This window comes from Narcine bancroftii, unplaced genomic scaffold, assembly GCF_036971445.1.
Source record: "Narcine bancroftii isolate sNarBan1 unplaced genomic scaffold, sNarBan1.hap1 Scaffold_752, whole genome shotgun sequence".
In the NCBI taxonomy this organism is placed as follows: domain Eukaryota; kingdom Metazoa; phylum Chordata; class Chondrichthyes; order Torpediniformes; family Narcinidae; genus Narcine; species Narcine bancroftii.
Genome location: NW_027212258.1, coordinates 1 through 12,531, shown reverse-complemented (window position 1 = coordinate 12,531; position 12,531 = coordinate 1). Strand labels below are relative to the sequence as shown.

General features: G+C 48.0%; 1 protein-coding gene across 1 annotated transcript; it reads right to left on the bottom strand.

The window, feature by feature from the left end:
- Nucleotides 1-1,577: 1,577 nt before the first annotated feature.
- LOC138751140 (RNA-binding protein 4B-like) lies at nucleotides 1,578-5,747 on the bottom strand. The gene is made up of 2 exons (XM_069913206.1): nucleotides 4,664-5,747; nucleotides 1,578-1,881 (listed from the first exon to the last, which is right to left on the bottom strand). The coding sequence occupies exon 1, from the start codon at nucleotides 5,369-5,371 to the stop codon at nucleotides 4,670-4,672; it is 702 nt and encodes a 233-aa protein (XP_069769307.1). The 5' UTR covers nucleotides 5,372-5,747; the 3' UTR covers nucleotides 1,578-1,881; nucleotides 4,664-4,669.
- Nucleotides 5,748-12,531: the final 6,784 nt, after the last annotated feature.

Genomic DNA, 12,531 nt, shown 5'->3' with positions numbered 1-12,531 from the left:
GGCCGCCTCACCGAAGGCCGCTCTACCGCCTTGCCGAAGTTTCACCGTCGAAGGCCGCCTTGCCGAAGCCCCACCGCCGACCCACCGGAGGCCACTCTACCGCCGACGCCTCACTGCCGAAGGTTGCTCTACCGCTGAAGCTTCACCATCGAAGGCCGCCTTGCCGAAGCCCCACCGCCGACCACTCTACTGCCGAAGGCCGCTCTACCTCCAATCCGTCCTTTGTATTCTTTGCCCATTTCTACACTGCAAAAGTTTCTATTCTTTTGAGAAGTTTAATATCATTTGGAAATCGTAGAAAATTCAGCATACCGTGGAGGTCTGCCAGCGAGGGGCTCAGCGTCCCGCACGGGATTTCGTTGGCTCGAGACTGGCTTGTGGAACAAGGTATCGGAGCTGGGATTCAAGAGGGCGCTGAGGGCAAGAAGGGCTCCTGAGGGGCCTTGGGAGCTGAAGGCTTCCTGATCGTATTGTAGGTTTGGATCTGGAGCTTGGGTGGCCGACGGATTGAACAGGAGTTTGAGGCTGCTGCAGAAGTGCTGGAGGTGAGTCCGTGGACACGGTGCCTGAAGGGACTCTTCTGCTTCTCTCTTCCTGTAAGGGGGGGGTGCCAGTCAATGCTCATGGCAAGTCTGTCTGCCTTACAGCAGAGAGAAAGAAATTTCAGGTTTTGTACAATTACATGACAAAAGGAATCTTGAATCTGAATTGTAGGTATGCGCTTAAATTACTTAAATGTGATTATCTGGAAAGAGCAAAATAAAAATTTTCCTCGGAGAGGGGAGGGCATTGTGTGTGTGTGTGTGTGTGTGTGTGTGTGTGTGTGTGTGTGTGTGTGTGTGTGTGTGTGTGTGTGTGTGTGTGTGTGTGGGGGGGGGGGGGTGGGAATCCTATATAACCAAAAATCTAATAGTCCCCATTTCTCCTTTTGAACATAGTGTTTCGAACTTGTGTATTTATTATCGAGAACATTCTTCAAGCCTGACTTGATTCACTTCAGATATATTATTTCAAGAATCTGCTGACTTTGGATCTTGACAATCTTTTATAAACCGGATTTGAATTCTAAAGTGTACAGCCTTATTGCATTAGTCAAGGGCAACCATACTAAAAATCTGCGGCAACTAAATTGCACCGTCCTTTCCCTATTTGCCTAGTTGGGAGTTTACTTCACATGTCCAAATTGTCACCCTCCACGTTTGCCAAGACCGGATGTCACAACTCAAGATCTTGCAGAACAGTCATACGCTCCTTCAATGAAAGGGCACAGCCTAGTGAGGAGGAGTGGGAATTACAGCTAATACCCACCAAATCGATTGAAGCAGGAACACTCAGACCAACAGGTGCACACTGTTGCGCGCAGACGATTGAAAAAGTGCAGGAAGTGGTGCAATTGACTAGAAGAGGCTTACGACTCAACTTTACACCCAACAACCGAAGACCAGACCTGCACACAGATTGATAGTAAACCCTTGTACTGATGCAAAGATGTTAGTTGAGGCGGTGTACAAATAAATCCAAAGATTTTAGAGTACTTGTGCAAATGGGTTATAAAGATTCACTTGGACGCAACACGCTTAGGCTGAATACTAATTGTTTATTGCAAATCGTATTACAGGAAATCCGAATACTTCAGATTTAAATGCTTGAAAATTACACAAGCCATTTCTGCCAAACACAAAAAAAAAACCCAATAGTGAGAAATTAAAACTAAAAAGATACTTGGTCACAATTTGTTGAGTCAGCAGGCTAATTAACACCAATAATTAGATTTAGTGTCTCGCTAAGACTCTCCACGCCAAAACTAACAAGCAAAACATATGACCCGAGTTTCTGCATGTACCGAGGGACCCGCGGTTCTCGTCACGAAGCAAATCAAACCTGCGAAAGAAGGGACAGTGCAGATCAATTAAAAACAGGCCTTGCAACTCGCTGCTACATAGGTGCATACCATTCAGAACACGTCACCCTGAGAGGAGAACTCTCAGCGAGCCAACAAGTCGATTCTGGACCACGTTGACACATAGTAACTGCATGTGGGATAAGACCACATTTTCGTGCGGATTACCGACATCGGCATCCACTCAGCAGTGCACGCATCCCAGCATTCAGGCACAAGTCAGAAGGAGTCAAAACTCCGACTGTCCAAGGTTCAAGACCTGTGACCACCCCAGACAGATGTCTGAAAACGGGAGACTGCTTACTTTGAAACAGCAGCCTGCCTCATAGATTGGACCTTCTTCACAACAGTTCAGAAAATAGCACGAAAGGATTATGACAACAAATGTAAAACTTTCTTTCTGGTAAGAGTCGAGGGAGGTTGGCGCATTGTAATAATGGGAGACAATATCCCATCTCCCAATTTGAGGTTGTGTGTCAAATAAATAACGAGGAAAAGAGTTGCTAATTTAAAGCAGGGGTGTGTAGATCCAGCAAACATCAGTCACATTCTGTCAAGACAAACACACAGTCTGTGCAGAATTAACCGATTTTAGCTGGAGCCACTGCAGTGGTAATGCTTCCTTTTGTACAATCCTTAAACACTGACTCATCGGAGCGTAACAACCACGTGAGATCAGCATCTACTCACAATTAGCAAATCATAAACCGAGACTTTGTCATGCTTTCTCAAAAAAAAGCCTCATCTATTACCTGGCATAAGTGGCCACCTCAGTCACATCTCGACCAAACCTAAAGGCTCAGATGCTTAGTTGATGAACAGAGACACTGCTCTGTTGGTTTAACAGCAGCTCTGGTCTGGCAGGTACATCACAAGGACTTGGTCTGTGATTATAAACTTTGTATGGAGGAAAAAAACTGGGATGACATTACTTTTCATTCCCTCATCAGTTTTCCCCATACACAGGTCCAAATGCACACGTCCACATGGATTTTGACCACAGCATGCATTAAACTTCCCAAGTCTTAATGGACCAGACGTAGATCATTACAGCACAGAAAACATGGCCTTCGGCCCTTCTAGTCCTTGCTGAACTGTTATTCTCCCCAGTCCCACTGATGTGAACCCAGTCCATCAATCTCCATACCCCTTCAATCCACGTAGTAGTCCAAATTTTTCTTAATATTAAAATTAAGCCCACATTCACCACTTTAGCTGGCAGCTCAGACCACACTCCCACTACTCAGTGTGATGAGGCCTCCTCATGTTCCCCCTAAACTTTTCCCCTTTTATCCTTAATCCATGTCCTCTGGTTGGCATCTAAGCTTACCCTCAGTGGGAAAGAAAAGCTTACTTGGACTTGCTCATATATACCCCTCATAATTTTGTATTCTTGTCAAATCTCTTCTTATCCTTCTGCGTTCCAGAGAATAAAATCCTATCCTGTTTAATCTTTCCCTGTATCTCAGTTCCTCAGTAAATCTTCTTTGCCCTCTTTCAATCTTACTGATCTCTTTCCTGTCGTTCAGTGACCAGAACTGCACACAATCCTCCAAATCTGGCCTCACCAATGTCTTATACCACTTCACCACAACATCCCAACTCCTGGACTCAATAGTTTGATTTATGAAGACCAAGATGCCAAAAGCTCTCTTTACAACCCTATCCACCTGTGACACCACTTTCAGGGAATTTATATATCCCTCTGTTCTACTGCACTCCTCAGTGAATTTACTGTGCATGTCCTTTCTTGGCTTGTCCTTCCAAAACCCAACACCTCTCACTTGTCTATTAAATTCCATCTTCCATTTTTCCAGCTGGTCCAGATTCCTCTGCAAGCTTTGAAAACCTTCCTCGCTGCCCACAACGTCTCCAGTCTTAGTGTCATCTGTAAACTTGCTGATCCAATTCACCACATTATCATCCAGATCACAATATAGGTGACAAACAGCAATGGTCCCAGCACCGATCCTTGCAGCCAGAACCCCAGGACCTCTGAGTGACCAACTTCAATTCCACATTCCAGTCTGTCCATGGCCTCGTGCACTCCCAAATCGAGGCTGCCCACAAATTGGAGGAACAACGCCTTGCATTCTGTGTGAGCCCTCTCCAACCAGATGGCATTAGCAGTGACCACCCCTTTCCTCAAAGTCACCCTCTCTGCCTATCACTTCTCAGCTGTTTTCTCCTGCCCCCCACATAGTCTGTGGTCCTCCCCCTGCCCCTTCCATCTTATTTCAGTGCCTGCCAGTTTTCAATTGTACCTGACAAAGGTCCCAGGACTGAAATAAATGTTGGTTATCCCCTACTTCCCATGGATGCGAGACCAGTTTTCTCTGCACGCTTATGTACTGCTGAGTATAATTAAGCACGTCTCCTCAACAGGGAACTACCAAGGTGGGAAGGTTATAACGTGGTAGCTGCACAGCTAAATGAAGGCTCAGGGCTCCTTTGTGGACACATGGGACCCAACTCATCAAATTCTGCCTGTCTCAGCATTTGCAAAGCAATGAGTGGTGACTCCATACAAGGCAAAATGACGACTGTGTGGATGTCAGGGTGGAGTCTCCACGCCCAACGATGGCAGCCTTTGCAATGGGTCACAATATTACAAAGTTAAAACCTTTGATGGGGCAGCTTGATAACCATCGGCACGCACTGCACAAATGCCCTGCGATTCACGTTCATCAACTCCCAAATGAGGCCAACATTTCTATAGCTCATGACAAATCGAGTGCATTATCAAAGGTAAAAAGTCCTCACCTTAAATTAGTATGCAGAATACCGGGCAGCAGAGTACCGGGCGGCGGCAGAGGAGTATGAAGCAGCCGAGTATTGAGCAGCTGAGTACTGGGAGGCAGAGTGCTGAGCAGCTGAATACTGGGCAGCGGAGTACTGGGCAGCGGAGTACTGGGCAGCGGAGTATGGAGAGGTGGAGTACGCATCCCTTCCTGCTGTACTTGGAGGGTCATACACAGATGAAGAAACTGGACTGCGCTCATACCCATATCCAGTGCTCAAAGCAGACATGGCTGTTTGACGTCGCAAAGGACTTCTGTCGCGATCGAAATAGGTAGAAGGAGTCGTCAGTGGCCGCCGCTCATAGGGGGGGACCGCACTGGGGATACGATCACGCAGGGAAGAGCTGAGAGGCATAAACTGCGCAGCCCGTCCATAAGGATCTCCCACCGCTCCGAACGCTCCGGCCCGATACTTCTCGTAGTAATCGATGACCCCGAATCGCTCGTCGTACATTGACCGCTCTCCGAAACCGGCTATGTGCCGCGCAGTCATCGAATAGGGACCTAGGTAATCGCGTGAGAAGCTGCCATCAAAACTCTGATCGGGAGCAACGTGATCTTTAGGACACTCTTTAGACCAGTGGCCTTCTTTACCGCACCGGAAACAGCCGTTTTTTTCGCCCATCCCGGGTTGCATCCGGAGCCGACTCTTGGACAGTTCAACTTGCATCCGTCTGCCTTTAAAAGGAGATGCAATACAATATCAGTACGAATACATTAACCAGCTGTACTGGCCGACAGATCAGAATCAACGAGGGCCTCTGCTTTGTTTGGCAAACACAAAACAAAAACAATAGGACGGTGGGGATTTGCTGCACAACTGAATCTGGCCTGGGAATGGGAAGGCTCATCTCTGGAGCAGCGACAGCTCGGGGCTTTCCTCAGCCTGAGCAGTTTCACAAGAATGCAAGCTGCCTTGGTAGCTCTGAACTACAGAATCAAAAATCAGAATTCAAGTGTGAAGTTCGCTTGTTAGGGTGGGGTTTACAAGCAAATGCAATTGTGTCGAGCTGCAAATGAACAATAGGTTAACCTTTACCACTCGAGATGCAAAGCACAAATCAATGCAATGTGGCTTTTATCCCAAAAGATTCTGAACATAAAAATACAGCAATACATGGACTATTTCGCTCTCTCATTTTGGCTAACTGACCATACTAATTGATGACCAAGCACAGTCTTAATTTTTCCCTAAAATGCTTCTTACTTTCACGTAATTAATTACTGGGCCTTGCTAGCAGCTTCAGGCTTTGGCTTTAATTCAAACTGAAAACAGCAGAGGGTGATGGGCCAAAGGGTCGGCACCCCATCGCGGGCCAAAGGGTCGGCACCCCATCGCGGGCCAAAGGGTCGGCACCCCATCGCGGGCCAAAGGGTCGGCACCCCATCGCGGGCCAAAGGGTCGGCACCCCATCGCGGGCCAAAGGGTCGGCACCCCATCGCGGGCCAAAGGGTCGGCACCCCATCGCGGGCCAAAGGGTCGGCACCCCATCGCGGGCCAAAGGGTCGGCACCCCATCGCGGGCCAAAGGGTCGGCACCCCATCGCGGGCCAAAGGGTCGGCACCCCATCGCGGGCCAAAGGGTCGGCACCCCATCGCGGGCCAAAGGGTCGGCACCCCATCGCGGGCCAAAGGGTCGGCACCCCATCGCGGGCCAAAGGGTCGGCACCCCATCGCGGGCCAAAGGGTCGGCACCCCATCGCGGGCCAAAGGGTCGGCACCCCATCGCGGGCCAAAGGGTCGGCACCCCATCGCGGGCCAAAGGGTCGGCACCCCATCGCGGGCCAAAGGGTCGGCACCCCATCGCGGGCCAAAGGGTCGGCACCCCATCGCGGGCCAAAGGGTCGGCACCCCATCGCGGGCCACAGGGTCGGCACCCCATCGCGGGCCACAGGGTCGGCACCCCATCGCGGGCCACAGGGTCGGCACCCCATCGCGGGCCACAGGGTCGGCACCCCATCGCGGGCCAAAGGGTCGGCACCCCATCGCGGGCCAAAGGGTCGGCACCCCATCGCGGGCCAAAGGGTCGGCACCCCATCGCGGGCCAAAGGGTCGGCACCCCATCGCGGGCCAAAGGGTCGGCACCCCATCGCGGGCCAAAGGGTCGGCACCCCATCGCGGGCCAAAGGGTCGGCACCCCATCGCGGGCCAAAGGGTCGGCACCCCATCGCGGGCCAAAGGGTCGGCACCCCATCGCGGGCCAAAGGGTCGGCACCCCATCGCGGGCCAAAGGGTCGGCACCCCATCGCGGGCCAAAGGGTCGGCACCCCATCGCGGGCCAAAGGGTCGGCACCCCATCGCGGGCCAAAGGGTCGGCACCCCATCGCGGGCCAAAGGGTCGGCACCCCATCGCGGGCCAAAGGGTCGGCACCCCATCGCGGGCCAAAGGGTCGGCACCCCATCGCGGGCCAAAGGGTCGGCACCCCATCGCGGGCCAAAGGGTCGGCACCCCATCGCGGGCCAAAGGGTCGGCACCCCATCGCGGGCCAAAGGGTCGGCACCCCATCGCGGGCCAAAGGGTCGGCACCCCATCGCGGGCCAAAGGGTCGGCACCCCATCGCGGGCCAAAGGGTCGGCACCCCATCGCGGGCCAAAGGGTCGGCACCCCATCGCGGGCCAAAGGGTCGGCACCCCATCGCGGGCCAAAGGGTCGGCACCCCATCGCGGGCCAAAGGGTCGGCACCCCATCGCGGGCCAAAGGGTCGGCACCCCATCGCGGGCCAAAGGGTCGGCACCCCATCGCGGGCCAAAGGGTCGGCACCCCATCGCGGGCCAAAGGGTCGGCACCCCATCGCGGGCCAAAGGGTCGGCACCCCATCGCGGGCCAAAGGGTCGGCACCCCATCGCGGGCCAAAGGGTCGGCACCCCATCGCGGGCCAAAGGGTCGGCACCCCATCGCGGGCCAAAGGGTCGGCACCCCATCGCGGGCCAAAGGGTCGGCACCCCATCGCGGGCCAAAGGGTCGGCACTCCATCGCGGGCCAAAGGGTTGGCACTGTGCTGTTCCACATTCATTGCCACAGCTGGTAGACGACCTTCAAGCCCCAGTGATCTGTGTTCCACCCTGACCTCAGGTACTGTGGTTTGCACATTCTCCCCGTGACTGCACCAGTTTACGCCAGGTGTTCGGGAGTCCTCCCACATGCCAAAGACATGTTTGGTGGTGGGATACTCGGCTCCTGTAAATTGAAAACGGAGGGTGCCTGGAAGGCATTGCTGGGGGTGGTGGTGGTGGAGGATGGTACAATGGGGACATTCAAAAGACTCCTCGATGGATGTTATAAAAAGATGATTTATGGGTGCGAGGGAGGGAAAAATTAGATTGTTGTGAAGTAGAGGTACAATGGTTGGCATAATATCCTGGTCTAAAGGGCCTTCACTATGCAGTCATGTTTTGTTCTATGCCTGATAGATGTTTGCAAAAGATAGTACCTGAAAGAATAAGAGAGGGATAAATATAAGATTATTATAACAGGTGACTGATGGTACAGCATAGGTGGGACAGAGGAGCCTCAGTTTCACCTCGAACATGCTATGGGGGAAGGGGATCTTGTAGTGTTGCATTTTTACCCACCAGATATATGCACCAAGAAAAAGTTTGTAATTGAAAAAGATAACATAATAGTGGAAGTCACGGTTCATAAATGGATTGTATCCTTCTAGAAAAACACACCGCTGATTAAACTCAGCAGGCCAAACAGCGTACTTTATATAGCAAAGATAAAGATATATAACCAATGTTTCGGGCTTGAGCCCTTCGTCACCATAACCCGAGGACACTGACCTGCTGAGGTTCTCCAGCATTGTGTTTTTACTTCAATCACGGTGTCTGCACACATTCATGTTTACCTGTTTCCTTATAGACACTGCCATCTGGTAACATGGTACAATAGGGTAACAGAACAAATTAGCTGGACCAAAAGGCCTGAACAGTTGATCCAGAGGGACAGGATCAAATCTCAAGGACAATGGAACAAATTACAAATAAAATGTAGAATTCCATTATGGCAACAGCAAAACAACTACTACAGAAAAAAAAGTGGTTCACAGATGGAAGCCAGCTACTTTCCAGACTTGTGGCAATTCAGCTAAGTTTTCTCTGCCCTCTTGCCCAGCAAGGCATTCCATTCACGAGATAGATGTGGAGGATAAACATCTTCCAGAAACCGTGAACACACAAAGTCAATAGTAAATCCACAGGGGAAGTCTGTGCCAACAATTGAATGGCAACTGAAAGCTTTCAGGTGAATCACTAGTAATGCACCAACAACAGAAATATGGGAGATTAGAAACGCATTAATAGGGACAGGAGTCGGCCATCTGGATTTTCGAGCTTGCTCCACCATTCAATAAGATCGTGGTTGATCTGGCCATGGACTCAGCTCCACCTACTTGGGAAAAACAGCTCCTCCTTATCTGTGTCCTAAGTGTACTCCTTCGAATCTGAAGGCCATGTTCCCCACCTCTAGTCTAACTGACCAGAGGAAACAACCTTCCTGCCTTGATCTAATCTATCCCTTTAATAATTTTGTTTCTATGAAATTTACCCTCATCTCCTGAATTCCAGCAAGTACAGTCCAAGACAACTCAATCTTTCCTTATGGGCAAACCACATCATCTCTGGAATCAACCAGGTGAACCTACATCGATTCCCACGCCAACATTTCATTTTCACGTTGCATCTGCAAATTAACCTTTTGCAATTTCTACACAAACACCCCTACATTCCTCTGCAAACAGGGCAACACTGTTACAGCGCCAGCAACTGGGGTTCGAATCTGGCTCTGTCTGTAAGGAGTTTAGACATGCTCCGGTTTCCTCCCACTGTTCAAAACGTACCAGGATTGTAGGTCAACTTCTGTAATTCGGTGGCACAGGCTCATGGGTCAAAAAGGCCTGTTACCATGCTTTATCTCTTAAAAAAAAAATCAACATGCTGCAATCTTTCACCGTGATCTATTTTTTTCTCCTCAGAGAAGGACCTCACATTTACCAACATTGTACAGCATCCGCCTGGCCCTTGCCCACTTACTTCACTTATCCACAGCTATAAGCTACACTCAGCCCCCTCTTCCAGATCGTTCATGTATATCGTGAACAGACATACCATTCACTCACCATCAACTGCCAACCACAAACTCCCAGTGATCCCAACTTTGTCCCAATTATTGCTTAACCAATCCTCTTATTATTTCATAATGCCCAACCCCATCTTATGGATAATCTACAATAGGGCACCTCAGAGATTGCTTTTGGAAATCCAACAACACAAATCCACCTGTTCCCCATTACTCCTGTGCTCAAAGAACTCCAGCAAGTTTGTCAAACATGACCTGCCTTTCCTAAATCCATGCTCTGACTGCCTGATGGAACAATATCTACACGTCTCGCTTTTTCTTCCTTAAGGGTAGCTTCAAATATTTTCGCGGCTACAGACGTGATCGAAAGTAACCTGCCTTTTCCCTGCATCCTTTATGAAACAGTGGAATGACTTCTGCTGCCTTCCAATCTGACAAGACCTGTCCAGAATCCAGATCCTATGTATTGCCCAACTGATAATAGGCAACCCAAATCCATGGTACGGTGCAGCAGTGTGTTGAAAAGCATTTTCCAGAAAAATGCTAGAAGATCATGGCAATCAATATAAACAAAACGTCATGGCTCAGACTGCAGATTGTTTAAGGTTGTCATAAAGAGATGAACTCAGCCATAAAAAAGTCCTCAACAATATCCAGGTAGGGAGGAGTCACGTGATGGAGTAGTGGCCGGACGGTGAATCCAGCCCTCTCCAGAAAAGTCGGAAAAAACAAAGGAAAACACAAAGGCACAAAAATAAAAATTAAAGTGAGTATAAAGGTGGAAAGAAGATGGCGACGAAAAAAGAAAAATCAAAACCAACGGTAAGAAGAGAGGAAGAGAAGACAACGGAAGAAGAAGGAGAAGGCCTTACCTGTTCAAAGAGGCCCGCGGTGGAGAGAGAAACCCGCTCCCTCAGGTCGGTAGAAAGTGGACTACAAAAATGGCTCACTGAGCCGAGTAAAAGTGCGCAACCGCGCATGCACGAGGAGTCGCGCATACACGATGCGCATGCAAAAAAACACACCGACGGGAGGGGCGACCAGCTGGGGAGTCGATCTCCACAGCTGGCAATGACAGCTGCAGAACACCTGCAGCAAGAGGAGAATATAGAAGACAACGAAAACAAGAAAGAAAAGAAAAGGACAACAAAGAAACAACAGATGGCCAACCCAGAGGAAGAAGAAGAGGAAGAGGAAGAGTACAGTGAAATAGAAGAAGAAGGGAAAGGCAAGACAAAGGATATACTTTCTCTTATTAAAGAATACATGGAGTCATTTAAAGAATGGCAAGCGCAAGAATTTAATGATTTAAGAAGAAGAATAAACAATACAGAAGAGAAAATGAATAAAATAGATATGACCTTATCAGAAATGGGAAAAAAAATGGACAAGGTGGAAGAACGAGAAGCAGCAGTAGAAATGGAGGTAGAAGACTTAAAAAAGAAATTAGAAGAATCTAATAAAAAAGTTAAAGAGACACAAGAACTGTTAGCTCAGAAAATAGATATAATGGAAAATTATAACAGAAGAAATAACATAAAGATAGTGGGCCTTAAGGAAGATGAAGAAGGCAAGAATATGAGAGAGTTTATAAAAGATTGGATCCCTAGGATCCTAGGATGTCCAGAACTACAGCAAGAAATGGAAATAGAAAGGGCACATAGAGCATTGGCCTTTAAACCACAACCACAACAAAAGCCAAGATCCATTTTAGTAAAATTCCTAAGATATACTACAAGAGAAAAGGTACTGGAGAAAACAATGGAAAAAGTAAGAGCGGGCAACAAGCCACTGGAGTACAAAGGGCAAAAAATCTTCATTTATCCAGTTATAAGTTTTGAACTCCTGAAGAAGAGAAAGGAGTTCAATACAGCAAAGGCGATTTTATGGAAGAAAGGGTATAAATTTATACTAAAGCATCCAGCGGTATTGAAAATATTTATTTCAGGACAGCAAAACAGACTATTCTCGGATCCAGAGGAAGCACGAAAATTTGCAGAACAATTACAAAATAGACTGAGAGATGAAGTCTTTTGTAACGAGAGTACAAAAGACTGCGAACTAAAAAGACACATCAGTTTTGAACTAAAAAGACACATAAGTTTTGAACTCCTGAAGAAGAGGAAGGAGTTCAATACATCGAAAACGATCTTATGGAAAAAAAACTATTCTCGGATCCAGAGGAAGCAAGGAAATTTGCAGAACAACTACAAAACAAACAGAGAGATGAAGACATGTAATAAGAGTAAAAATGACCACGATTTATATGTATGTGGGTAAAGAGGTATATGTGTGTATATGTATAATGTGCATACATGAATGTATCCGTATTTAGAGGACAACTCAGGAGGGGAAGGGGGGATTGGGGCTAAAGAAGTTTTAAATAGGAGAATAAGGAAAATTTTTGATGTTTTAGGAATGTTGTCTTATAAAGGGTTCAAAACAAGAAAACAGAAATGGATAAGAAGGAAAGGTAATGATCGAGAAACGGAAAGGGAAGATAAACAAAGTATACAATGGCTACGTTGAACTATATGACTTTAAACATTAATGGAATACATAACCAAATTAAAAGGAAGAAACTGCTAAATTTACTGAAAAAAGAAAAAATTGATATAGCATTTGTGCAAGAAACACATTTAACTGAATTGGAGCACAAGAAATTAAAGAGAGATTGGGTAGGACACGTAACAGCAGCATCGTATAATTCAAAAGCAAGAGGAGTAGCTATATTAATTAGTAAAAATGTGCCA

Excerpts from the sequence above, each read along its gene's own strand:
- LOC138751140 (XM_069913206.1), bottom strand. The coding sequence starts at position 5,371 with ATGCAAGTTGAACTGTCCAAGAGTCGGCTCCGGATGCAACCCGGGATG.